The following is a 27653-nucleotide window of genomic DNA, read 5'->3' on the forward strand; positions in this document are numbered from 1 at the left end:
TGCTGCTCATGAAACATTTATTCTTTTTTATCAATGCTAAAAGTTATTGTGCTGCTTTTCACATTATTGTTGAAACCATGATACATTTTATTTGAAAATGAAATCTAGACTCCCACACACACAGACATTACGAATGTCTTTACTGTCACTTTTGATCATTAGAATGTATCTTTGCTCCATATAAGTATTCATTTCCAACACCTTACTGACACCAAACTTTTGAACGGTTCTGAAATGGATTAAAACCTTAAATGGTGCCAATTGTTCTAGAATTATTTCAATTTCACAGAAACTGGCCGATTTGAAAGAATTACTTTTTAATTTCGTCCTCCACCACAGTCACTCCTTCACTCTGGGGGTCCTGGAACATCATGGTGGCGCTGCCAAAATCACACAGAACATAGTGTCCTCGGTCATGAAGGAGGATGTTTTCCACCTGCAAAGAGAGCCAGATATTATTTTAAAAAGACAAATTACACTCCGGTACAACACTGCATCTTCAGCTTATGAAATAAACCATTCGAGAAAAAGCACGAGGAGTGCAGTTCGGCCTGCTAATCAAGTGTTTGCTCTGAAGTGGTTTTTACCATGGTAACAGTCAGTCACAAATGGCTGTTAACTATGATTCATTCCATCAAAGACTCAAACTGAAATATTCACTCACACAAGTGTTGCTAGTATGAGAAGTTAAAAAGGAAGGTGAACAGCAGAGAAAACAAATCTGAAAATAAAGTAACCTTGAGGTCTCGGTGGATTATGGGAGTTTTGTACTGGTGCAGACGTGCCACAGCTTCACAAGTGTCACAGAAGATCTGGAGTGCTTCCTGTTCACTGAAGCCCATCTGCAAACGCTGGTTCATTAGGTTCACCACTTGACCACCTGCGCACAAACAAATGTAGGGATGGTAAACGTTACAATACTTCAGCACTAAATCAGTACTAATACAAGACACTACAGCCATTGGGTTTTTTTCATGCATGCTTGTTGGTCTATTTTGCTTCCATAACATGCCTTTTAGTAGGAAGAAAGCAGCCAAATACCCATTTAAGTGTTTATTTTATTACAGTTTGTCTATTTGCATCTATTTTATTTTTTTTGTACTGTCAGAAATCTCCACATCAGCAGCACAGTTTTATTTCTATCATATACAATTCACCTGATTTATTCAATGTTTTATTCCTAAAAACACTATATGGAGTGATAAAAAGATCTAAAATCCCCTCTATAAAAACCCGTAACTCAAATATGCCAACAAAAGGATATTATTTTCTAAAAACATACTGAAATTTGTGCATATTTAATTCGATAATGATTTTCATATCTAAACATAATTTCACAAAACAATGGTCTTGTACTGTAATCAACTATTAATTAACATTTTATCCCTTTTCACCTGCAATGTCTTGCCTTAACAGAAACAAAAGCAGCATAATATTTGATGCATTACACAATGATTTAATCCACATGACCACCTCTAACCTTTCACTTTTTGCCAATTTATTGGTATCAGAAATTAGATCATTAAAATGAGTCCTATTTTGATTTAATTTCTCAATTTTTTCTAAAATTACTTACTTTGAATGTTACACTAAATAGAGTAACTAATTTTATTAGAAATGTAATCCTATATGTGACCCTGGACCACAAAACCAGTCGTGAGTAGCCGGGTATATTTGTAGCAATGGCCAACAATACATCGATTTTTCTTTTATGCCAAAAATCCTTAGGATATTAAGTAAAGATCATGTTCCATGAAGATATTTTGTAAATTGCCTACCATAAATATCAATTTAATTTTTGATCAGTAATATGCATTGCTAAGGACTTCATTTGGACAATTTTAAAGGTGATTTTCTCAATATTTAGATTTTTTTGCACCCTCAGATTCCAGATTTTCAAATAGTTGTATCTCAGCCAAATGTTGTCCTTTCCTAACAAACCATACATCAATGGAAAGATTATTTATTCAGCTGATGTATAAATCTTGTCAAAATAAAAAAGATTGACCCTTACGATTGGTTTTGTAGTCCAGGGTCACATAAGAATTTCATCCTATTTTTTAAAATCCTATTTTAGGATTTGTGACAAAGATTTAACCCTTCAAAAGCACTACCGAAGAGACTTCCCTCTGAGTGCTTCTAAGGATATTACCACATACATAAACACGTGTCCCTGAATCCATCTGTAAGCACTTCATTAGCCAGCAATTATGCCAATTTGCCTTTAATTGACTCCCTAATGAGCATGTTTAATCTGAATCAATTTCTTGTGAATATCAATACCACATGTTGGTTGCTCCCTGTGAAAGCGCATTCAATACATCCAAACGCTTGACCTTTTGTGAGCACTCAAAGCTCTTTTGGAAGAATCAATCATCTATTGGGGCTTTACAATAATATCTTGCACAAAATGAACTAATAAAGGCATATTGAAAGGTGAAGAGACAGGAAAACGTAGGTCCATTTGTGTAGGTGCTGTTAGGAAATGACATAGCAATTTGATAAATGAAAAGCTTTCTCAAGGTACAAAAAGATCACGTTAAGCTACCGTGAACACATGAAATCTATCTAAAGGGTGCCCTCAGGTGGATGAATTGCATAAATACAGCACAAGTCCTGCTTAAATGGAGATTAGGAATATGAAGACACTTTCCCAAGGATTAATATGCTTGAGACATCATCGTTATTACGGATTACAATAAAATATATTTATCAGTGATGTCCAGGATCTGTTGCTCACACTTTGATTTTTAACATTTGATCTTTACATCCTTTCCTTTCTTTGAACAAAAGAAATGTTTGAAAATGGTGGATTCATTATTTTTCTTACAATAATAAAACTACAATATTATATTAAATACAGAACTTTTATTAACCCAAATAAGATGGGTGACATACGGAGCTCTGCGCATGACAAAGTTCATTATTATTTTTGATGAAAAATACAACAATAAAATAAACAAGGACAAACTTATATTAAACATTAGTAATATTGACAAAAAAAGTGCTTTTGCTTTGACACCAAAAATTCAAACAACGGTTTGAAAGTTTTACTGTTTTCGGTTTGAAAGAGGATTTTGCTTGATTTAAGGAAAAACTCACTTAATTTTGACTTTTTTTTGGCGGAAAACAAGACAATTTTTACTTATCTAGAAAATGCTTCTTGATTTAAGAATTTTTAGATAGTTTTTGTCTTGTTTCTTGTGCAAATACAAGTAGGAAAGCATTGCACCATTCAAGGATAAACACCTTTATATGATTAAAAGATGTTTGAGCGACAATTTCAGCACTCGAATTTGTGAATCAGCTGACGGGCTAAACGCAAGGTGTTTCTCCGTCTTGAAACAGGCTGACACCTAGCTATGGCTTAGAGCTGCCTCCACTTGACCTGAGTGATATAATATTACTGTACATTAAACGCTATGCTTTATTTGTAGATTGAACAGTTTTCAAATCGACTTCATGTCAGAGTAATAGCTTACTGATATGTGAGACAAATGTTAAGGTTGAGACTGAGGAGCATTTTTGCAAAGGGTAGCGAACTAATGTAGCGATAACGTAACTTACAATCTTCATAGCTATTGCAACAGCAACCTCACGCGGTAATCACCATTTAAACTGGAACACCATAATTCACAGCAGATACAAATGCATTCCGTCCGAAATATGGACAGTTGCCTGCAGCGTCTAAAAGTTAGGCTTCAGGAGTGAGATTGGTTGGATGAGGTAAAGAACATTAAGGTAAGCCAATCAGAGGCAGAATAGGGCGGGTCCATTCCTTAGCCAACAGGGGAAAAAAAAAAACGATACAGGTGACGTGACACAGATGACTCGCAGATACGACAACGACTACGACACCCCCCCCTCAATTTATTTTTAGTTTATTTGATTTTTTTACAGATCTACACGATTCACGTGAATTACCTATTTCAAGGTGAAAACTGCTAATTTTTTGACAAGTTTGCACCCCTGAATTAAAGAAAAATCGGAAAAAAATAAAATCTTACTGGTTGTTCACTTTTCTTTGGAAAGACCCATGACAAACAGTAGCTTTCAGTTTTGAAGCTTTTAGTCCCTTTGTTTTCAATCGTGTGTTTGCCATCTAGGTGGTACTCGACTAGAACTTCAGTTTACTCTTTGCAAGGTGTGTTTGTTTTCTTACACAGAGCACAAGGCGGCTGTGCGCAGAGGCATTGTGGGGCTGAACAGCAGACTTACCTCTGCAAAAGTCCATGAGGATAAACACCTCCCACACATCTCCACCTCCTACAGCTGTGATGCTGGAGTCCAGGAACCCAACGATGTTCTTATGACCATTGAGATCCCGCTGGAACACAGTCCACAAAGAACAGAAAGAGTATAAATGAGCTCAAACTGACAAGACATCATAAAAATATTCTCTCTGAATATTGTATGGTACCTTCACTAATGTTTAAAAGTCTGGGGTTGCTGAGTTTTTTAATGTTTGTAACAGTCTCTTGTGCTCACTAGTGCTGCATTTATATAATAAAAACTGAATAGTGAAATATGTATACTTTTTTCTATTATAAAAACTGAATAGTGAAATATGTATACTTTTTTCTATTATAAAAACATTTTAATCCGGTGATGAAGAAGCTTTATTTATATAGCACCTTTCCATTGCTCAAGGTCACTTTACATAGTGCTATACAAACATTTACATACCCAAAAGACAATACAAACATATAGGCCAAATAAAGCCACATTATCCAAAATGCTAATTAAACAGATACATTTTTAGCTGAGTCTTGAAGGTAGACAAAGAAGATAAGTTACGAAGTTTAAGTGGTAGCGAATTCCATAATTTCGGAGCGTTGACACTGAATGACCTAGCACCTACAGTGGACAGCCGATAACGAGGAATGGACAAAAGACCAAGCTCAAATGATCTGAGTGACCGGAGTGGAGAGTAGGAGTACAGTAGGTCAGACAGATATGGAGGCGCAAGACCATTTAATGCCTTAAATGTTAGAAGTAATATCTTAAAAGGTATACGAGATGCCACAGGTAGTCAGTGAAGATCATGCAGTAGAGGAGTAATATGAGCAGAACGCCTTGTGGAGGCAAGTCGTCGAGCTGCTGAGTTTTGAACATACTGTAACCTTGCAATAAGTTTTTTAGGCAGACCAAGAAATAGAGCATTGCAATAATCCAGACGTGATGTGATTAATGCATGAATTAAGATTTCAACATTTCAGCAGAGTCAGAGAAGATCGAAGACGTGCAATATTACGAAGATGGAAAAAAGAGGTTTTAACAACAGAAGAAATGTGAGAGGCAAAAGATAGAGATTAATCAAATAAGACACCAAGATTACGGACAGATGAAGAAGGTTTAAGATGAACCCCATCAATTTCAAAGGACAGGTCCATCCTTTTGACTGAGGTAGCAGAGCCAATCATCAATATTTCAGTTTTGTTATTATTTAACTTAAGGAAATACCAATGCTTGATATCCCTGATGCATGCAGTAAGTGAGTCGGGCAGTGATGACCTATCAGAGCTGGTGGATAGGTAAATTTGAATGTCATCAGCATAGCAATGAAATTGAAGTCCATGCTTGTTTATGATGTCACCAAGTGGATATATGTAAATGATAAACAGAAGTGGTCCAAGATAGGGATGGGCGATATCTTATCGTTTGCGATATACCGTTGAAAATTCTCCTCACGATAAAAATTTGTCTCCTCACGATAATAACGATAAGTCTAGTTGATGACGTAGTTTTGTGCGCGCCCGATTCACTGTTCACGTGCGGAGTGAAAACAAGCATGGCGGAAGGCGGACGTGAGGCTGACAGTGCGTTCACACCGGACGCGACTTGCGCGAATAAATCACGCTATTCGCGCGTAGTTGGACGCGTGAACATTTTGGGTTTACTCGCTTCATTCGCGCGTGAAATTCACTGCACAACAGACGCGAATTCGCGTCATGGGCGGGGCTTCTGCCAGGCGCACATGTATGACTGCCACAGAGAGCATATGTATAGAATTTCGCTCTAAACGCTCAAATCGCGCTGCGTCATTCGCGCGACTTGCGCGGCAGGATGTCTATTCGCGTCTTTGCATTGACTTAAATATGCCATTTCTGAGATATGAATTAATTTCTAAATTAAAATGAATTAATTTCTAAAATGTTATGATATGGAAAGCCTGAAACAGATCACAGCAGTATAGCCATACACAGGCTTTCAGTCATCAGCAACGTGGTAAACGTGTGCCAGTAGCCTATGCATATGATTTAATATGAAGCGTCCGTAACGCATTATTATGGTTGATAAGAGCAATTAATGGAGATGAGCTGTTGATCATAATTAGCATGGCCATAAGTTGGCTGTGTACAAAAAGTTTCTATATATATATATATATATATATATATATATATATATATATATATATATATATATATATACTATCGTCATTTGTATCGTTATCGCAATAAATACCTGAAATTATCGTGATACATTTTTTAGGCCATATCGCCCATCCCTAGTCCAAGAACTGAACCTTGAGGAACACCCTGTGAAACTGGAGCAGTGGCAGATTTTTACCCTTGTATGGTGATATAATATTTTCTATTGCTAATGTAGGAAATGAGCCATGAAAGAGCTGAGCCAGTGATATCGATATCAGAGAGACGAGAGATGAGTATTTCATGGCAGACTGTGTCAAATGCAGCACTTAGATTGAGAAGAATCAAGATGTTTATTAACCCAGAATCCATGGACAGAAGAATGTCATTAACCACACAAAGAAGAGCAGTTTCAGTGCTATGTGATGAACGAAATCCTGACTGAAAAGGTTCAAAAAGGCCATTAGCATTTAAGTAAGATCTTAATTGTGAACCCACAACTTTTTCAAGAATTTTACTTAAGAATGGTAAATTGAAGATTGGCCTATAATTGTTCATGTCTAGATGGTCAAGAACCGGTTTAAGTATGGGAGTCACCGCAGCCATTTTTAGTTCTGCTGGAACAATGGCAGATGCTAAACTACAGTTAATCATGTGTTATGAAAGGTTCAACCTCACGAACACACATCTTAAGCAAATCAGTAGGTGTAGGATCAATCTGGCAGGATGTAGAATTTTACTTCACAATTAGATCTCTTGTGGCAGCAGAAGAAGTGAGAGTAAAGGCAGAAAGAGAGTATGTTGGGTGAGCCGAGTCAGCTGACATCAAATGAACATTTGAGTCAGTTGTATGAGGGGTGTCTTTGGAAATGGATTCAGCGATTGACTTAAATTTGTCTGAAAAGTAATGAGAAAAGTTATTCACAAGCTCCTCAGAGCCAGACATAACATGTTGTGGAGGATTAGTGAGTTTGTTGACCATAGCAAACAGAGATTTGGGCCTGCACATGGAATTCTTAATAGTAGAAGAGACATATGAGGATCTTGCAGCATTGAGGGCTGTACGGTAATTGAGCAAATGTTCTTTCAAAGCCGATGAGTGCACACTGAGTCCAGTTTTTCTATACAGTCTTTCCAAGCGCCGTCCCATAGCTTTCATTGCTCAAAGTGCAGGAGTGAACCAGGGTGAAACGTGTGTAGATGGAACCAATCTAATTTTAACAAGAGCATGTTTCTCAAGTATGTGGGAAATGGTATTATTATAGATGCTGCATATTTTTGATGGGCAGATGGATAATAAACAATCAGACAAGGTAGAAACCCTTATTGAATCAGAAAAAGCAGATGGATCCACAGAACAAATTTTACGATAAGTGAGCATTTTTTTCCACAGGTGATGTAGAAATTGGAAAACTAAAACTGAAGTTTAGTAGTTTTGTGATCTGAAAAAGCAAAATCAGTTCTACTAACAAGAATATTATTTAAACCAGATGTACATATAAGATCCAATATATGACCCCTGGAGTAGCAAAAGTTACATGTTGAGTTAGACTGAAACAGTCCAGAACAGACATCAATTCCTGATGGAGACGAGGTTGAGTTAAATAGATGTACCCAGATGGTGTTAAGAGGTTTAGATGGAAAAAAGTCATTAGGCACCTGCCAGGTTTCTGTCAAAAGTAGCATGTCCAGGTTTGCGTCAATCAATGATAATTGATGCCTTATCCGTTAAAGAGCGAGTGTTCAATAGCACACATCGCATATCTGAAGATGCAACATTGCAGTTCCCAAGGACGGGATCAACGTGTAATGGTCTCAGAATTCCAGAGTTGATTACACGATTTTCCTGTTGTGTTTTCCTAGAAGCACGGGTGTTGGTACAGATAACCGGAATACTATTTGAAGACGAGCAGTGATAAGTCGGAAGTTTCTTCCATGAACGGTGTATGTAGCGGGGTCGGCGTAAAATTCCAATTTGTTCACACCATTTATAAGTGTCTGAAGCCAAGCGGATAGATCCTTTTAAGATGCTAAGTTGAGCAGAAGAAAATTGCAACGCCATCTCGGAAGAAGTCCCTTTGTTAACATCAGCCAAAAACAGTGCAAAAAGACCGAAAAACAAAACCTGCAAATGGTTACACGTCGTCATAACCAAAAGCCAATGAAGCCCACACGACTTATCGATTTAACTACGTTAGCCAGAATCGTATCGAATCCACAGTCCACAGAAGGGAAGGCAAAAGATGAATTTTCAGCAGCCATTTCTCAAGTCTTCAGTGTCACATGATCCTTCAGAAATCATTTTAATATGCTGATTTGGTGCTCGAGAAACATTTCTTATTACCGTCAACATTGAAAACAATTGCTTAATATTTTTACAGAAATGTTTGGATGAATAGGAAATTTAAAAGGAACAGCATTTATTTAAAACAGAATTCAGAATTATAAATCAATCCTCTCATCATTGCTAAGGCACCGTAGACATTTCATCACACTCACCATGATCTGGATCTCACGCTTGCAGACCTGCAGGTCATGTTCGTTGTTAACATACATCCTCTTTAGGGCACAGCGCACCCCCTGATTGGTCCGCACCAGGAAGACAATTGCAAAGCCACCTACAAAGGCAAAAACACATTGTTTAGGCTGTTTTGCTGAAAACAAGCTTGAGGACTGGAAAAGTAAGAAGATATTTATACCACAACACTGCCACCATGAGGAAAACAGCAGGAATATATATATATATATCTTATTTGTAAAAAAATATATATATCATTTAATGATTAATCATTAAATCATTAATCATTTAAATTTGTCTATTGCTATTTGTATTCAATCACTGATTGCCCTGTTAGTAAGTTTACAAAATGCATAATTCACATTTATGCATGTAATAAATTAAATTTTGTTGATCCAGATATTTTAGAGGAAGTGTGAACAGCATATAGACACTAAGTCTAAGCATGTACTCTTGGTGTTATAGTCCATGCTGATATGTCCAACCAGACAACATAGTCTGTATGTTTGCACTCAGATTTGCTGTGTTGGCATAATGTGGTGCAGGGTGTTATTCCTCAAAGCAGGACCAGGGGAAGCAGGACGCAGATATTTCATCAAGGATCTAGCTCTACAGGAACAGTCAAACACTCTCTGTAAAAATAGATGTTGGTTTTATATTGCAGAGCTGAGAAAAGATGCTGAGAGGTGTTTAAACGGGACAGATGAGTCTGAGATGCGCCAGGCCTGAAAGTCTATTAGCTTCGGTACTAGCTCCATCTGTGAACTGGAAATCAAATTAAACAGAGTAAACAACCGTTTCCTTTACATCACCGATAACGCATGCAATTCATGATGATGCAATGAATGCTCACCCTCATGTTGTTCACCAGTTTAAATTAGCTTTCATCTATACATCACAAGAGATGTTTTTTTTTGTTTGTTTGTTTTTTTTTATTTTTCAAGCTTTGACAGCCCCTGGAAAACATTTACTTTCATAGTTTGGTATAAAAGTAGCATTATGCTTAACTAAATCTCCTTTTGAGGGAGAAAGAACATCAACATGTTTAAAGCAACATGAGGGAGAGAAAATAATTATAGAATGTTTGTTTTTGGGTAAACGGAGCCCTTAAAAATATATATATATTTTTAATGTCACCAAGCCCTCAATTATTTGATCAAAAATCATATTACAAAATATGCAGTTTACACACACACATTACAATAACAGTTTTCTATTAACAGTTTTTTTAAAATGCAAAGCTGAATTTTCAGCATAATAACTCCAGTCTTCAGTATCCCATGATCCTTTGAAAATCATTTATTATGCTGCTTAAGAAACAATTCATATTATTATATTGGAAACTAGGGAAGGGCGATATACAGATAGAAATTTGTCAACCGATTGGAGATTTTGGACTATCGTCTCTATCGCGGTTACAGAGTCATGTGACATTGCGGTAAAATGTGGTCATAAAAACTTATCAATTGCACACGTTTTTATGGTACACAAACTTTTGGTACGTACCTCGGTTTTGACTTCACGGTTATATAATTTCTACTTGTTCTTGAAATATATGAATTTACATAGTGACTGTCATAACTTGTTTCCTAACAGATTTATTTAAACATTAAATAATTAAGACATCACTAACAGGTAAATTAAAATATGAGTATAGCCTAATATTTAGCAAAATGCTCTTTTCTAAAACTGGAAGATTCCAATGAAGTTCCACACTCATGCAGTGGTTAAAACAATTCTGTATTTGTCCGGTACTCATGCGTACTCAACCAAAAGACCCATACTGAAAATGTGTACCCTTAAATCCCTAGTTTTTAAACTTTGTGATTTAAAAACAAGTGATTTTAAGCAGTTGAAACGCAATCAGCTGCGAAAGAAACTCATTTTGCTATATGCACGCGCTGTCTGAGACTGTTTCTGAGCGCTGTCAGAGAGCATGCGCACGTATTAGAGTGCGGGAGTATTGAACTGAGGTTGTTGTTTTTTTGCCTTCCTATAAGTTAAATACACACACTTGTATGTGTCAAAATGCTGGTCTTTGCATAAACAGTAATTTAGGTCTTAAAGCTGCACTAAGTGAATTTTGCCAATCGATGTTAATATTTGAAAGCACCAAAACATAAACATGCCCATACCCCAACAGGACCTCACCCCTATTTGATATCTCTACCCCACACCTACATATACAACCCTGGCAACAACGATAGTGGAATCCTCCATGCATGCCGGCCAAAGGTATGATGTCATGAATAGGTGAAAGCGATGTGTGTTACTATGCTAATTCAAGTCAAATGTGTTTGGTTATAGTGTGTGTTTTAATGCTTAAATGGTTTAGCGCCGTCTCACGTGGAAGACGATGTTGCTTCAATATTTACACGGGTCCCATCTCTTGCTTGATCGTAACCTCTCTTTTTAATATTCGGATATTTTCCTCTTTTTTTTTTTTTATCTGCCATCCCTCTCTATGTATAGTCAATCTGCTAATATCAGTCCTGTGCACTCTCTTCTCCCTATCATTACTAGACACGCCCCTTACTGCTGATTGGCAGCAAGTGTGTTTTGGGACTAAGCCAGACACTGTGGTCAAAAGCGTTTTTCAAATATTGCTTAGAGCACCTTTAAGCAAACAGCTGAGAAAGGACAGCATGTAACAGCATATTGGATTTGGGCAGCTCTTAAAGTGACAGCAGTCTTGTTAATCAAACAATATAAGAGAGAATCTATCGCACGTCATATCGCTCACCCCTATTGGAAACAGTTGTGCTGCTTAATATTTTTCTACATGCATAATAATTCTAAAAGAATCAGAAAAAATGCTTTATAAAACAGTTTTAGATTGTGTATAAGATGTTACACACCACAGGACATGTCAACACCCAAGTACAGATGAGCAGGGATTTCCAGACAGAGGATTTAGCCCATAAATCTGCCAGAGGAGTTGAGAAGAGCGCTGAGAGCTAACCACAGTTCACCATCAGGCCACGGTACATGTTTGCTGGATAAAATCATCAGTAACTAATTGCTGTACAACACTGAACATCAAGATGAATGAAAAGAAAACATTAAATAGCGTTCTGTCGACCAGGCAGATTTATCAATCAGTATTTGGTCATTTGCAAGTGATCAGCATTGGCCAACCTGCTTCAAAAGCAACTATAATATTAGGAATTAATTAATACACAGACACACACACAATTTCTTCAGGCATTCACAAATACTGGACAAAGATTTTTTTGAGAGACTGGACATTCAAAAATCAATTCTAAAATATTAAACATCTACCTTCTGCCAGAGTTTCTTCTACAGTGACCTGGTGTCTTCCAACAGTGAAAGCCCGTCCGATAAAATTCCCACCAACACTGCTGCTGGATCCAGAACTTCCAGCTCCACCTCCAGAACCGGGTCCAGAGCCCACCAGCTCCCGCCGGGAGTCAAAGAACTTCTTCATGACGTATCAAAGATCCCTTAACTACTTATGTGAGTCTTTAAGAAACTGAAGTGGGTTGGTTGTTCTGGTGCCAGAAGTCTAGATCAGCTGTGACTGTCAAACATGGGCTCGTAGGCCAATTCTGGTGCTGATCACAGCTTAAATTAACCGTATAGCAACAAAAAAAAACGTATTAGTAAACGAAAACAAACGGAATATGTACTAAATCAATACATCACAGTTGATTACATCCAAAATAAACAGCAACTTTCAATGATGGCCTGATATGATTAAAGTGTTTATCTAACGTTAGTGTCTATATACGGGACACGGGCCCATATCACGATATAAATACTTAAATCCAGCTGAAATCAATGTAAACATTTAAGCCCTGTTGAAAAATGACCCTTCAAACGTGAAGTGAAGAGAAACTATTGTTTTGATGGATGAAACTCTCCATCGTCAGCCAGCTGTGCAGATCATTAGGACCTCTGAAAACAACCCACTTTTCGCAGAAAAGCAGATATTAATTAGACTAATAGAAGATTTATTTTGTTAAACGTCCATAATCACATTAATTCGTCTCTCGTTTGATGAAAAATAATCATTTAAATTCAACAAATACTCAGCTAGGCGCTAACGCTAGCATTCCTGCAACACCCGTTGAGGCGCGTGACACATCTCATCTGCGCGCGCCGCCGGTGGCCTGCCGGTGAACGGTGAATGGATGCGGTTTGATTTTAATCGGACAGAATCAAATTCAGGCAGAAATGAGCGTGTTGTTCATAGCGTTTCTCGTCTGCGGCTTCGGATGCTGCAGATGCGCCAGCTAACCGGAAACCACACCGGAAGCGTGAAGCTATAAAAGCTATGATAAAAGTCTGAAATTCTTACTAATTAAAGTCGTTTCTCCAACTTTCAGCAGCAGAGCAGAGAAAAAGGAAATGCTGACCTTATGAGGTCAAATTAATTATTAAGCAGAATTCATTCTACTTTATTTGCATGAGTTTTGCAACCCAGTAATCAAAATGTGGGACATGCACATATGTAAGGTTTTGGAAAGACATTAAATTGTGTTTTTGTCAAGTGCATTGTCCATCACTGTATTTACCAACAACAAAAATAATCATATTTAAATATTTGCCCATTCTAAAATAGAAATAACGTTACAGTTAAAACAGACTGTAAATTACTGCCTTCTTTGACTCATTAATTCATAATGCACGACATGATTATGATTAAAGACGAAGAAACTATGAAAGAAGTTTATGTGAAGGAGGGGTGCTTTCAATTTTGTCAACTTGTACCAAAGGGGGTGCTGTAACTCCCTATGCAAATAATCAAGAGTTAACTTTATAGAACAGATACAGTTACAAAATAACGTTTTTTGTTGCCAGATGGAAGATAGCTGGAGTGTTTATCCGTGATAATGCAATTTTATATTTATCCTCTATAATGCAATTCATTTGACGTCAAAAATACTTGTTAAACCCACGCGACAATAGAGTTTAGAAAACTTTTGAAATTGCCTGTAAGCACAGCTGAGACATGTGACAGAGATAAAAAAAGCTTCAGTAAGCACATGCATGATCATATGTGGGTGAAAAATCACTATGTCAAACAAAGTCCTAGTTTCAGCAAAAAGTTCCTCAGGTTATTCAGTTCAAGCTCTCATCTCAACGTAATATAAAGAGGAGGGGCCATAAATGAGGAACTGTAACACGATTCTGTCCATACAGACCAACACCCACTAAAGCTGGCAACAAAACTCAGAAAGATTCTCGCAAATCTCCACGTCCATCCTGCATCTCTGAATCCGGCGCTTCAGAAGGTAAGATAATAAAAACCCATCCACTTTCCTTAAAAACTTTTACTTTCGCTTTCATGTTATTCCCGTCTCTTTCCGCTCTATAAGGAATGTTTATAATATCAGTTTACTCATTCAACAGACGAATAGAAATCATGACATGGAAATAAAACTTAATCGTGGATTGAAGCTTGTTTGTAAAATTAACTTTTCTCTCCTAACGTTTTGCGCCCATATTCCGTCACGTGACTCCATACTGCTAAACATGATCCCTTCAAATGTGGCTTTCATTAAAATGCAATGAGTCATATTGCTTTGCATGGCAAATTAATTAGACCGCATGCTTTACAAACACAAGGCAATGACCTAGATTTCGTATAGCCAGCAAGGAAGGATATAACCACAAGAGGGAAAAGAATGAATGAAATCTCTTTATCATATCTCTATTGTTTCTCCTAGATCAGGATTCTTTACATTTTTTATGCTATAAGGACCCCCAAATATTATGATCTCCTTTGTCTCAATATAAAAGCATGTTTTTGTGGATGAAAATCTATTTAGGCCTGTACTATGTGTAGAAAATATTAAATGCAACAAAGACAACTAAATCAAATAATTGTTTCCAAAATTAAATAATTGGCTTTTGCACTGTGATGATTTTATAAATGGATTGCTACCATATTACCTGAAAAATATTTACTATTAAATTGACTGCAAAAAAATAAGTGTTAATTTTAGATATGCAGCTGTTTCTGATGAAAAAAAAAATTGGAAAGCATTTAGAAAGCATAAATACATTTAATAAATGTTGACATTAAAAAATTTAGCGTATTTCACTTATAAATATCAGATATTGGAATATGGACTCATTCATGTAATTCTTACCATCTAGGTTATTATTTACATGTCAAAAGTCTTAATTTCTTCAGAGGAATCTTATTAAGTTGATGACTAAACTGACGAGCAATAATATTTCCTTTTGGGTTTTAATTTGCGGGTGACACTGGTAGCTTTCTCAAATAAGAGCTAATTCTTTAATATGAAACACCGAAATGCATTTTGAATGTCAGTGAATGCATCTCAGATACTGAGGCTCAATCAAAAGAGGTTTGTGAACGGTGTTGCATTTGAACATATAGCACATTGTATGCAAAGAATAAATTATTAAAATATCTTAAATGATGCACTATATTGTCATGGGGCCGCTGTCAGTGTTAGAACACAATGACGTGAAAACTGAGAGACCGTCAGATGTCTCTGCTTTCTAAATGAGGTCTTTAGGGGGTTAGAAAAGGTTGTATGTTTATTGTTCCAAAGGGGAAACTGATACTGAGCATTAGGCTGTTAATTACCGGTTGAGCCTCTTCTGCTTAATGAGCTGAATAGTTAAGTGGAAACCATTTTGCTAGTGCATCCAAAGGTGTTATTTATTTAGTAGTGTCATTAACCCTGTTATTAAGAAATGTTTATGAGAAGTTTATGTTTATTTCCTAAAACCATTGTAAGCCTGAGTATATATCAAAGAAACCACTGACACCAATAGGATAACAATTTGGGATTGCAATGCTTTAGGGAAATTAAGCCCTGGTCTGTTTCATTGTTATATGTGTCAAAATAAAACTTTTTTTGCATGTTTGTGGATTTCAAAGACATATATTATAAATGCATGAAACAAAATTGATGAAATGCAAAAGTGGTTTGTTATAATCAGTTTGTTTTATATGTACAGTTGCCTATACAGTGGCTTCATATATTTAACACATTTTTTTTATTTCTTGCCTTTAGTGTTCTCATCTCCTCATCTAAAAACTTAAACCTTTCCCCCATCACAATGGCAGCGGTAAGAAAAGTATTTTGAATGTAAAAAGAAAGACATTGTTACCGTCATCTTTTTTTACCATTCTCATAAACATTTGACTATTCAAAGGCAATTAATTTTATTGTATCATTATCACACATTTGGTTCATTCTCATTTCCCAGTCAAAAGTCTGGCAAATAATGCTTGAAATTAATTTAGTTGAAAAACTGAATGTATGTGAATTTTAAAAGGGTGGCAACTTTTAAATAAGCTCAAATATAAGATTGTAGAAAATGGGTATGTGAAAAAGTCACAATAAAGAATGTGTTTGGGGTTAATAAAAATGTTTGAATTTTTTTTTTTTTTTTGTATCATGATTTTCAGGATGTATCATGATTTTGACAAAAAATCTTAAGCAGCACAACTGTTTTCAAAATGAATAATAATAATAATAATAATAATACGCAATATTTCTTGAGCTGCAAATCAGCACATTAGAATGATTTCTGAAGGATAATGTGACACTTAAGACTGGAGTAATAATGATGCTGAAAATGTAGCTTCCGATCACAGGAATAAATTACTTTTTTAAATATATTCAAATAGAAAAGTTATTTTAAATAGTATTCACGTTTAACAATATTACCGTTTTACTGTATTTTTGAAATGCAGCCTTGGTTAGCATAAGAGAATTACATTTTTTTAATTAAAATAAATGTAGAATTAAATTTAACTTTCACATTTGAGGAAGTTTTGCCTTTGACACAATCTAAGCCTAAAAATATATAAGCTGTCAAGCAGCCCTGTGACAGCAACTTCAGGGGTCAGTTTATCCGTAGGTTTTGCACACTTGTTAAATCTGTCTAAAGGTGGTATTATCTCTTCTTTGCTGAAGTTGGGCAACCGTGGAACCGTCACGGAGGCATCAGGCTTCAACCCAGAGGAAGATGCCCAGAAAATCTACGGTGCTATGAAAGGAGCTGGTAAGTGATCGGACAAATCAGAACCAGGCTTCAGGATGAGCGTATTTACAAGACCCATTTTAAATGATGCAGCCAGTTGATTTCTTATCAGGTAGATCAGAGAACTCTTCATTTCCAACGAAACCTCCGCACCGACACCTATGGTTTAGCTGGGCTTTGGTCCAATGCAGAGTAGAGGCTGATTCTCTGGAATTCGTCCTGTAACCGAAAAGGTGTTTCCTCATTGATGTAGACTAGAGCTTGGCATGTTTTAGAGAATGCAGATTTCTAGTTAAATGGCCTTCAGCTGATTTCAGCATGAGGTGTATTACGAAACACGACTCACACTTGTGTTTGACACAGGCTCGCTTGTTGGCCTTAAGTGAGTTATGAGTAACATGCAGTTTGATACTTTAAATAACAGCGAGCTTGTGATTCTGAAAGTGTCAAAAATGTCTGTGCAGTGCAAGAAAATGAAGCAATCTCTTGACATTTTAAGAACAAGCATGTTTTACGGGTAACTTTAAATAACAAGCATAATTCCAAAAGTGTCAGAAATGTATATGCAGATGTGAAATTGAAAATTGTGATCATTTTCTCACCCTTGTGTCATTCCAAACATGCCAAACTTTCTTTTCTGCAGAATATACAATGTAATGTTTCACAAAAAATTATCTACAAAAGCCATAGAAATATATAGAATTGTACTGTATATAGGAAACACTACACTGTTCAAAATTTAGCAGTCAGTAAGGTTTTTTTAATACTTTGTTTTAATAATTTTTTTTTTTATTAATACTTTTATTCCACAAAGACACATTAAGTTAGTCAAAAATTACGTTAAAGTCATTTATATTTTTTACAAATGATTTGTTTCAAATAAATGCTGTTGTTTTGTTCATTAACTAAATGTATCATGGTTTCCTCAAAAATATTTAGCAGCACAACTTCTCAATGTTAACAATAATAAATGTTTCAAATTTGTTTTTAAATAGATTAAGATTGTACAGTAAATTGTAAAAGTTACAGTAAGTTACAGTAAATTCTAATGTCATGATATTAATTTCTACTGTTTTTCAATTAAATGCAGATTTGAGCATAAGAGACTTTTCAAAATTATTAAAACATTTATTATTTCTGTTATATTATACACATTTAATAGCACAATAAAAAAACATCCATAATCAGTGTGTTTTGCTGAAGATGACAAACTGTGAAGATAATGCGGCTGATGCTGATGATCTCAAAATGAGTAAATATTTGGCTTGAAATGACAAAGTTGACTACATTAATTTTAATTTTAATTAATTTTTGCATGAACTGTCACTCTAACCAAACCTGAATGAATTCCAGGTACCAACGAGGCAACTATCATCGAGATCTTCGCTCATCGCACTATTGCACAAAGGCTGAAAATCAAGGAGGCTTTCAAACAGAGCGTGGGAAAGGTAATATACTTGATACTTTAATTTAACCAACAGTTGCCATTCTCTGCTGTTAGATCTATAAAACTCTGTAGCCCATCATTAACAGAGCTCACTTTGGACCAAAACAAACACGTTTTCCTGGTCGAAATTAGGGAAGCTTGTAGTCATGTTCTTATCTTTGTGGAAGGTTCTGATGGCAGGGACGGTGTGAGCAACCGTCAGGTTGTATTTACATAAAACATACGGTTCGCAATATGATTAGATAACAGTGTTGACAATTCTTGATGATTCTGTAGCCAGTATGAAGATAGACAAAGCAGAGTATGAATCACCGATGAGAGATGCTGTTGACCGGCTCCAATCATTAACTCTTCAGTGGACACAGAGAGGAAACAGAGAGTACATCTACAAACAGTGTCTTTTGCGAGACATCCCTGCTTTATGACTATCATAAGCGGGTTTAAAGAATGCAGCATTGACTTTTATTGCACTTCCTGGTGGTTGCCCTGCCCTCGATTAATCCGTAAACTTCTGTAAATCGGTAAGGTGGTCAGGGGAACCAGAATCAGTAAAAGTCACGGTCATGTCTTGCTGCTTATGTTAATGGAAACACTGACTGACTGCAGCTGAAAGTGTGAGTCACTGTGGGGGAAGTTCTGGACAGCATTCAGGACAGTCTCGTGGAGACGACATGCCTACCCCACCCAGGCTTACAGCAGATATTACAGTTTTGGTCTACAACAGAACATTATTTCCTTACACCAAATACATTTGTTTCTTCTGTATATCTAAGAAGAAATATTAGAATTTTAAGCTTGAAAAGCCTTGGTTTGTGTGCTGTCTGTGCTATTTAAAAAAAAAACTAACACTGTTTTCCCATGTGGTAAATCACACTATATTTTAAAATGTCTATTCAGGAACTGCTTGACTGCTTGAAGTCAGAGCTTACTGGAAACTTTGAGAAGGTTGTGGTCGGACTGATGATGCCCGCCCCGGTGTACGATGCATATGAGCTGAAAAACGCCATCAAGGTTAGTGAGGACTGGGAAATTTGTGAAGCAACGCCCATTTCATATGGTATTTCATTTTTCACATGAGAGCATTTTTACTTGAATGTGCAAGGCTTCTGGTGTCAAACACTTCCAGCTGTTTTAACGGTCCATAAACAGCCTGTTATGCTGCTTCATGTTGCAAACTGGTATTTCTTATAATATTATATTAATTTATTATCCTAATTCTAAACACTGGTTTGTAGCTCAAATAGTTTTACAGTTTACTTCTTGTAATTATATAGCTTACTTCCACATCTTAAAATAACAAACTGGCATTATCATTGTTAAACACACTCACAATAAATCCAATCACTATGTGTGTGTGTGTGTGTATGTGTGTATATATATATATATATATATATATATATATATACGATATTGGATTTTTGCCTATATCCGATATGCCGATATTTTTCATCTAATTTTGACCGATACCGATATATTTCCTTTTGTTTGGAAAAAACACCAAGTCTCCCCTGTGCAGAAATTCTAAGAATTTTTTTTTTTAATTTTGGCTAGTTTTTAACAAGAACTTATTTATTAGAATTTAATAAAAAAATAATGAAGTTTTTTTGACAGTACATTGAAGCTTTGAAAATAACTATAAATAAACTATCAATTGCTGCATTTTTTCCCCCAGAAAGATGCAGTGTTAACCCTAATATTTTATTTTAGGATTTAACATTTGTAGATGGCCTAAAACAAAAGAGTTGTAAAAATTCTGAAAATCTTTTAGCGCTCATGATGTGTTTAAATAATAAAACATATTACACATTAATGAATAAATCTGTGTATATAAAATTATTTAATTTACAGGTGTCATGTTTGTGATTATTATAATTTTTTTTCATTTAAGCTATAGCTTCTGACTATTAAATCAAAACATTCTCCTTATTTTATGACATCAATTACTGCTTTAATCAGAAACACAGTCTAAATTATATTTGTGTAGGCTATTTTACTTTTAATTTAATTAGAAGTAGGCCAGCAGCGCCCCCTAAATATTAAATCTCCTTACTGACCGGGCGTTAGGACCTGGGGGAGGCTGTCACTGCTGCTGCTGCACGTGCTGTTACTGTTTACTCTATCACAAACCGAACTAAGTTCAGCAATCTAAATCAATGTATCTAATCATCATTCAGACAAAACTTTGCTTCAAGAATGAGCCACACTGCTGACGTGATCTAATCACTAGCACACCCTGAGCACATGCGAGTTAAGTCAAGTCAAGTCAAGTCACCTTTATTTATATAGCACTTTTTACAATGCAAATCGTGTCAAAGCACTGCACAATATCAAAAAAGGAAAATAATGTGTCAAGTTTAAATAGTGTCTTTGCAATCAGGTCGACGATATCGCTGGAAATGAAGCGTCCCCAACTAAGCAAGCCAGAGGCGACAGCTGCAAGGAACCAAAGTTAACCCATTCCTCTTATCGGCAAGACATATGGGCATAATTTTTCATATCAGGCCGATGCCGATATTTACATTTAAAGCCATTATCGGCCGATTCCGATATCAGTCCAATAATATCGTGCATCCCTATAATATAATACTGCTCTGGTCTACCTTGACACAGTCAGATCAGGGCAGCATTATCTTTCATTTAATTAAAAAAAAACGTAGCCCATAACCCATACTCGGAATTTGTGCCCATTCAACTCATTTAACCCATTCAAATACAACAATATAACAGTATTATAATATTATTATATATTATATATATATTATATTATTATAATATTGTAAAAATCTTTGACCTTTGTCCAGGGTGCAGGTACAGAGGAGGCATGTCTAATTGACATCCTGGCCTCAAGGACCAACGCTGAGATAAAGGAAATTGTTGCTATTTACAAAAAAGGTACATATACACTACAGCTCACACTTGGATAAACACTCTTGCATTGTGCAAAATATACAGGTCTCCTCATATTACACTGTTTTCAGTTACTTTTCTTGTGCTGATGATGTCATTATCACAGAACATGACAAGAGTCTCGAGGATGATATCTGCGGAGACACATCTGGAATGTTCCAGAGGGTTTTGGTGTCTTTACTCACGGTAAATAAATCACCTGCATTATCTTATTTGTGAAGAAGATTATTTGATGCCTTTCCTCATCCCTTCTTGTTTGCCATGCAAAACTTCACCATCCACAGTGTCCGGCTGGGGCAGGTGTGACCCCTGATAGTTTGGAATATGGGACGCATTGATATTGTTTTCTGCTTTGATTATAGGCTGGGCGTGACGAGAGCACCAAAGTGGATGAGGCTCAGGCCGTCCAGGATGCAAAGGTGAGGATTTTGTCGTGGTTAGCAGTAGCTTTTTGAGTAATAAGCACATGTTCAATTTTTGTGGTGTAATGGGTTCTGATTACCTTAAACTGGGTATTAATTTGACATTACTTGCTTAGCAAATCCAATGTGATTTGGCAATAGTAGTGCTTCAGTATAGCAACCCCTAAATCCACTGAACATGTCAAAAAATTATTTTCAATTTCAATGATTTTTATAAAATACTTCTGACAAAACCTATAGCGTTCATCATTGTACAGCTGACTTAAGTGAAGTCTCAAAAGTGCTCTAAGTGAAGAGTATTAAGTACAAAAAAAATAACATTGTAAGATGATTTTCTTATAAAATATAAGATTATATAAAACAGATTGATACAAGTCATTAGTTTGGGAATCGGTTGGACTGCACTGGTGGCTCTCAAAGTGTTTCATTCACTTAAATATACATTTCTCGCAAATCGGACTGCACTGGTTGTGCTGCATCCTTCATGATTCAAAAGAACTGTCTCATAAGAATCGTTCATCGAGTATTCAGACTACACTGGTTGCGCTGTGTGTTTTTGATTCTTGAAAAGAACCGGCTCATAAGAGTTGTTTGTTTGGAAATCAGACTACACTATTTTTCTGTAGATATAATCAGTGTCAGCGAACTCCTTTATAATGTGTGGGGTTCAGCCTTAGGCACACAACAGTCATGTTGATGTTTATTAATCATTAACAGTATAAAAGGAAATTGCTCAGATAAAATTCTCAATTGTTTCTCATCCAATAGGACATCTACGAGGCGGGCGAAGCTCGCTGGGGAACAGATGAAGTCAAGTTTCTCACTGTCCTGTGTGTGAGGAACAGAAGTCACTTACTCCGAGGTATCTGTACACGCCAGATAATAACAGACACGCTGCTTCCCAGTCAAGTGATCGTTGTTATGTAACAGTAGAAAGCAGCACAGTGGGAAAATTACCTTGGGACAATGAAGTAGTCCCACCTTGTGGTTACAGGATGTAAATAAAGTTGTTTGAAATAGACATCTCAGCCTGTTACTGTTCATTTAAAATTGTGCTGTACAGTGTTCTTTTACTATTATTTATATGCTATTATAGTTTAGTAATATTTTGAATTAGCATTTTCAGTTTAATTTCAATTTAATTTTAGTAGTTTTATGTGTTTTTGTCATTTTTAATAGTTTAATTTATTGGATTAATTAACATGTACATTAGTTATTTTTTTCCTTCACTCATTTGATTTAAAAATGCAAAATAACCATTTATTTAGTTATTTATTTTAACTAGATCCTGCTAATTGAATTAAACGTGCAAGATCATGTGACAACTATAGCATTTGAAGCTTTGCATATTGGACGCTGATTCAAGTAGTATTACATCCAGCATATTCTCAACCATTTTTCTTTTCCCAGTGTTTCAGGAGTATCAGAAGATTTCTGGGCGGGACATTGAAGACAGCATAAAGAGGGAGATGTCTGGCTGCCTGGAGGATGCATTTCTGGCAATAGGTCAGTTGTGAGTATTGCAAAATTTCAATCATCATCACATTTTCAATTGCATACTGGGATCTAAAAAGCATCTCTTAACCTTTGCAGTGAAATGCTTGAAAAACAAGCCTGCATTTTTTGCTGAAAGGCTCTACAAGTCAATGAAGGTAAATGAAAACAACGACTAATCTACTTTTTGCACACATTAGGGATATAACCAGTACAAAAGTCATATTTTCTCTTGTTTCTCGGCTGTTAGGGTTTAGGCACCACAGATAGTGTGCTGATCAGGATCATGGTGGCTCGTGCAGAGATCGATATGCTCGACATCAAAGCAGAGTTCCTCAAGATGTATGGAAAGACCCTTCACTCCTTTATAAAGGTGGGACACAGCTGTTTCACTGGGAATATTTGACTAAACACATTATTTGAAAGCCATTAAAGGGTTACTCCACCCCAAAATGAAAATTTTGTCATTACCCCCCAAACCCGTAAAAGCTTTGTCCGTCTTCGGAACACAATTTAAGATATTTTGGATGAAAATCAGGAGGTTTGTGACTGTCCCATTGACTGCCAAGTAATTAACACTGTCAAGACACAGAATCATCAGAATAGTCCATCTGCCATTTTGAAGAAAATAAAAATAATGACTTTCAACAATTCGTCTCCTCTCTGTCTCTCCGCAAGGATGTGGCTGATACAGAAGAGCGTACGCAGTTTGCGTCCAGTGGATAATCTCTAAAATGGCGCTACGGTGACTCAGAGAGACAGAGGAGACGAATTGTTGAAAAAAAAAAAGTTGTTCTTTTTATTTTCTTTGCGCACAAAGTATTCTCGTCACATCAAAAAAATTCAGATTGAACCACTGATGGCAGATGGACTATCCTGATGATGCCTTTCATACTTTTCTGTGCCTTAATTACTTGGCAGTCAATGGGACAGTCACAAGCCTCCCGGATTTCATCTAAAATATCTTAAATTGTGTTCCGAAGACAAACAAAGCTTTTACAGGTTTGGAACGACAAGGGGGTAAGTGATTAATGACAATATTTTCATTTTGGGGTGGAGTAACCCTTTGTACAACATATTACAAATACTCTAACACAATAGCACAGCCAAACTTTTAAAGGAATAGTTCACCCAAAAATGAAAACTTGCTGAACATTTACTTATTTTGTGTGTAGATGAGTTTGTTCATAAAAACAAATTTAGTATTACATCATTTGCTCACCAGTGGATCCTCAGCAGTGAATGGGTGCCGTCAGAATGAGAGTTCAAACAGCCGATAAAAACATTGCAACAATCTACAAGTAATCAACATTACCATCAATTAGCATCTTGCGAAGTGAAAAAAAGTGTGTTTGTAAGAAACAAATCCATCAAGACGTTTTATATGTAAACCGTTGTTTCTAGCCAATATATGGGCCCAGAATCCATAATAACACTTCATCCAGTGAAAGAGTCCATTATCTGTAGTTTTCTCACATCAAATCCACTGACATATTTGTTTAGAACTCTTTTGACTTGTAAATGGTGCGTGATCTGTGCATATTTCTCTCCTGATTCAGACGAGAAGTGTTTTTCCCTGTAGAAAGCAATATTATGTTTAGAGAACTTGTATTTTAGCTGGAATCAATGGCTTTAAGTTCAAAATATATTGATGGATTTGTTTCTTACAAATACGCAGCTTTTTGCTTCACGTTTGTTAATTGATGGACTGGAATGGATTTCTTGTGGAGTTTTGTGATGTTTTTACTAGCTGTTTGGACTCCCATTCTGACGGCACCCATTCACTGCAGAGGATCCGTTGGTGAACAACTGATGTAATGATAGATTTCTCCACATCTGTTCTGATGAAGAAACAAACTCATCATCTCGGATGGCCTGAGAGTAAATACATTTTCAGAAAGGTTTCATTTGAGTGCAAAATTAGTTGAAATGAAAGGAATTATTCAGACAAACGCAAAGATCCCCACTAAAAGCTCTACTAAAGGCAGTACTAACATCATGAAACTCTGTTCTGTTTGTTTTCTAGGGTGACACATCGGGCGATTACCGTAAGATCCTGCTGGAGCTGTGCGGAGGGGAAAAGTAACACGTTGGCCGTGTTCGTTAGCGTGAAACGCTCTCTCTCACACCAGGCCTACAGCATTTCAAACATTCCTTTTTTGTCATACCAATTAAAACCGAACAGTGATGTTTTAAATAAGATTAATGAATTTTTTTTTTTATTGCCTTGGAATTTGGAGTTCTTTACAGATTGGCACATCTTAGTGTTTGTCAAATAAATAAAAGGAGAAAAGAACAACCTGTCTTGACCATATCGATCTGTTGTTGGATATTTTTTTAATCTCAGCACACTCACTGAGGTCCATTTCCGTAATTACTCTGAGTATAATTTGTTTAATGTACAACATCCATGTGTACTCGGTCCAATTATACTAATTGCTCATGGTTGTTTGCATAAGCATATGAGATCAACCGTTCCTCTGTTTTTCTAGATTACAGGTTTCACAGACTACCTGGCTCAATTTAATCAAATGCAATTTATGAATCATATGAGTGAATGTGGCATTTGTTAGAATTGTGGGAAAAATGACCAAAAAAACCCCCCATGTATTTAAACTTTTACCACTAAGTGGCGCTATGAACATATTCATGTGCACAGGTGTGAGTCAAAGATTTTTTTATTTTTGGATGGAGTTATCATCATTTGCATGTCTTGTAAATTGACAATGGACACACTTTTCATGAATAGGATACAAAACAGAAACTCCTTTTATTATTACTTTTTTCATTTTCAATAAATAGTTATTAAAACGAGGTCCTTAACTTTCAGTCAATGTTGACTGCCCACAAACCAAATATTATATAATGTGTAATTATTTTATTTTGGGACATATTTTACTTATCTAGCAATAAACACAAACATTTTTTTTTTTTAATTACTTGAAAATAGGGTTTGTTTATTTGTTTTATTTATTTGGGGACAAATCCTTTTTTCTTGCTTTGGTAAGTTTCTCATTTAAAATAAAAAAATAAATAGACATTTTTAAAAAAATGACAATAACACAACATTACTACTAAATGAGAAATGAAATAACTATATGAATAAAACCATAAAAGTACCTCAGTGATACTAAAATAAAAGCTTTAAAACCGGTATTGTGTTGTTAACTAATTAAATTTATAAATTTAGTTAGTTATGTTGTCCTTTTTCTTGATTTTGGTAGTTTGCTAATTTAAAAAAAATATATTTGAAATGTTACTTCAAACATAGACCTATGACAAAATAACACTTGCTGTATGACATATATTCCAATACAGTAGAGAATGTCAAGACCACTTTATTCATATCAATTTGTATCATATTCATAGAAAACACCTGATAGAGACAGATAATGCCAGCAAACAAATATCTGTGTGTGTGTGTGTGTGCGCATGTTTATGTGGTTTATGAGGACACACATTTGTATAATGACATGGGTATGACAGAGGTATTACAATATGAAGGTGGTTTATGAGGACACTGCCTATGTCCCCGTAATTCAAAAGGCTTAAAAACATACTAAATGAAATTTTTTTTGAAAATCTAAAAATGCACAAAGTCTCCTGTGAGGGCTAAGTTTAGGTGTAGGGTTGGTGTAGGGCAATAGCACACACAGTTTGTTCAGTATAAAAACCATTACGCCTATGGAGAGTCCCCATAAACCACAAAAACCAACATGTGTGTGTGTGTCTTGAAAAAATCTGTCTCTGAATTGAGTCAATAATCTTGGAAATGCAGTATGTTTGGTCAAACTGTGTTATCAGTTTTGTGTTTACAGCAGATTGTCTGGACCTGCACGGACGTGCTGTCCAAGTTTGAAGGTTTTTGTCTTATCACAGATGAGCCAACATGGACAGCAATGTCTTAGACATATTAAAGCCTTTGTTTATCGCCTATGCAATAGAACACAATATCTCTGTCAACCCACTAAATTGTCCGACAGCAATGGTTTAAATTCCAGAAACAAGAACAGTTTGTAAATCTCAATATTCAGCATGTGCCCCAGAGCACTCTGGGATCATGAGAACGAGTGTTACACAGCAACTATGACAGAAAGCGCTCTCTCTTTCCCGAGCTAATGATAGCCCACAGCATAAATAATCTCTACCACTTAAGGCAACGCAATTTTCACCAAGAATTTGACATTTTTCCCTCATGCGTGTCAATTTGCAAGAAAGTTGCTGCTTTTTTATAGTTATCATCGAACAACCGAAGAGAGCTCGCAAAACAAACATGCTCTTTGTGTATGTGTGTAAAATTGCGAACGATGAACTTCTCCTGAGGCTGGAGTCCATCAATGTCAATCTAATGTGCTGTACAGCCATCATATGAATTAAAAACACACCAAAATCAAAGAATACAGCAAATGAACACGTTCCCTAGTCAGTTTTCTGAAGGATTTACTCGCCTTGAGCAATTAAGACAATTTCAGTAGCCTTATTAACATGGACATCCTGAC

The 27653-nt window shown here is 36.0% G+C and overlaps 2 protein-coding genes across 8 annotated transcripts in view; one reads left to right on the forward strand and one right to left on the reverse strand.

Annotated features, from left to right (window-relative positions):
* Positions 1 to 13171, reverse strand: part of LOC306864268 (AP2-associated protein kinase 1-like) — a 39555-nt gene extending 26384 nt beyond the window's left edge. For 5 of the 7 annotated variants that reach the window (XM_079408180.1, XM_079408179.1, XM_079408177.1 and 2 more), the window contains exons 1-5: positions 12172 to 13171; positions 8871 to 8989; positions 4219 to 4327; positions 738 to 880; positions 315 to 436 (exon numbers count right to left, since the gene is read on the reverse strand). In XM_079408180.1, coding sequence (XP_079264306.1) covers positions 315 to 436; positions 738 to 880; positions 4219 to 4327; positions 8871 to 8989; positions 12172 to 12337 — 659 coding nt within the window. In that variant the 5' untranslated portion in view covers positions 12338 to 13171. Of the gene's footprint in view, positions 1 to 314; positions 437 to 737; positions 881 to 4218; positions 4328 to 8870; positions 8990 to 11747; positions 11885 to 12171 lie in introns of those variants that run through there. The other 2 variants (XM_079408181.1, XM_079408178.1) reach the window with 2 other exon arrangements.
* Positions 13172 to 14018: 847 nt separating this feature from the next.
* LOC306864279 (annexin A4-like) lies at positions 14019 to 25961 on the forward strand. The gene is made up of 13 exons (XM_079408200.1): positions 14019 to 14147; positions 15909 to 15963; positions 16818 to 16905; positions 18238 to 18332; positions 19229 to 19342; positions 21133 to 21223; positions 21345 to 21424; positions 21601 to 21657; positions 22429 to 22522; positions 23071 to 23166; positions 23254 to 23312; positions 23405 to 23527; positions 25181 to 25961. The coding sequence occupies exons 2-13, from the start codon at positions 15955 to 15957 to the stop codon at positions 25238 to 25240; spliced, it is 966 nt and encodes a 321-aa protein (XP_079264326.1). The 5' UTR covers positions 14019 to 14147; positions 15909 to 15954; the 3' UTR covers positions 25241 to 25961.
* The last annotated feature ends 1692 nt before the right edge of the window (positions 25962 to 27653 follow it).

This window comes from Barbus barbus (genome assembly GCF_936440315.1).
Source record: "Barbus barbus genome assembly, chromosome: 45".
Lineage (NCBI taxonomy): Eukaryota > Metazoa > Chordata > Actinopteri > Cypriniformes > Cyprinidae > Barbus > Barbus barbus.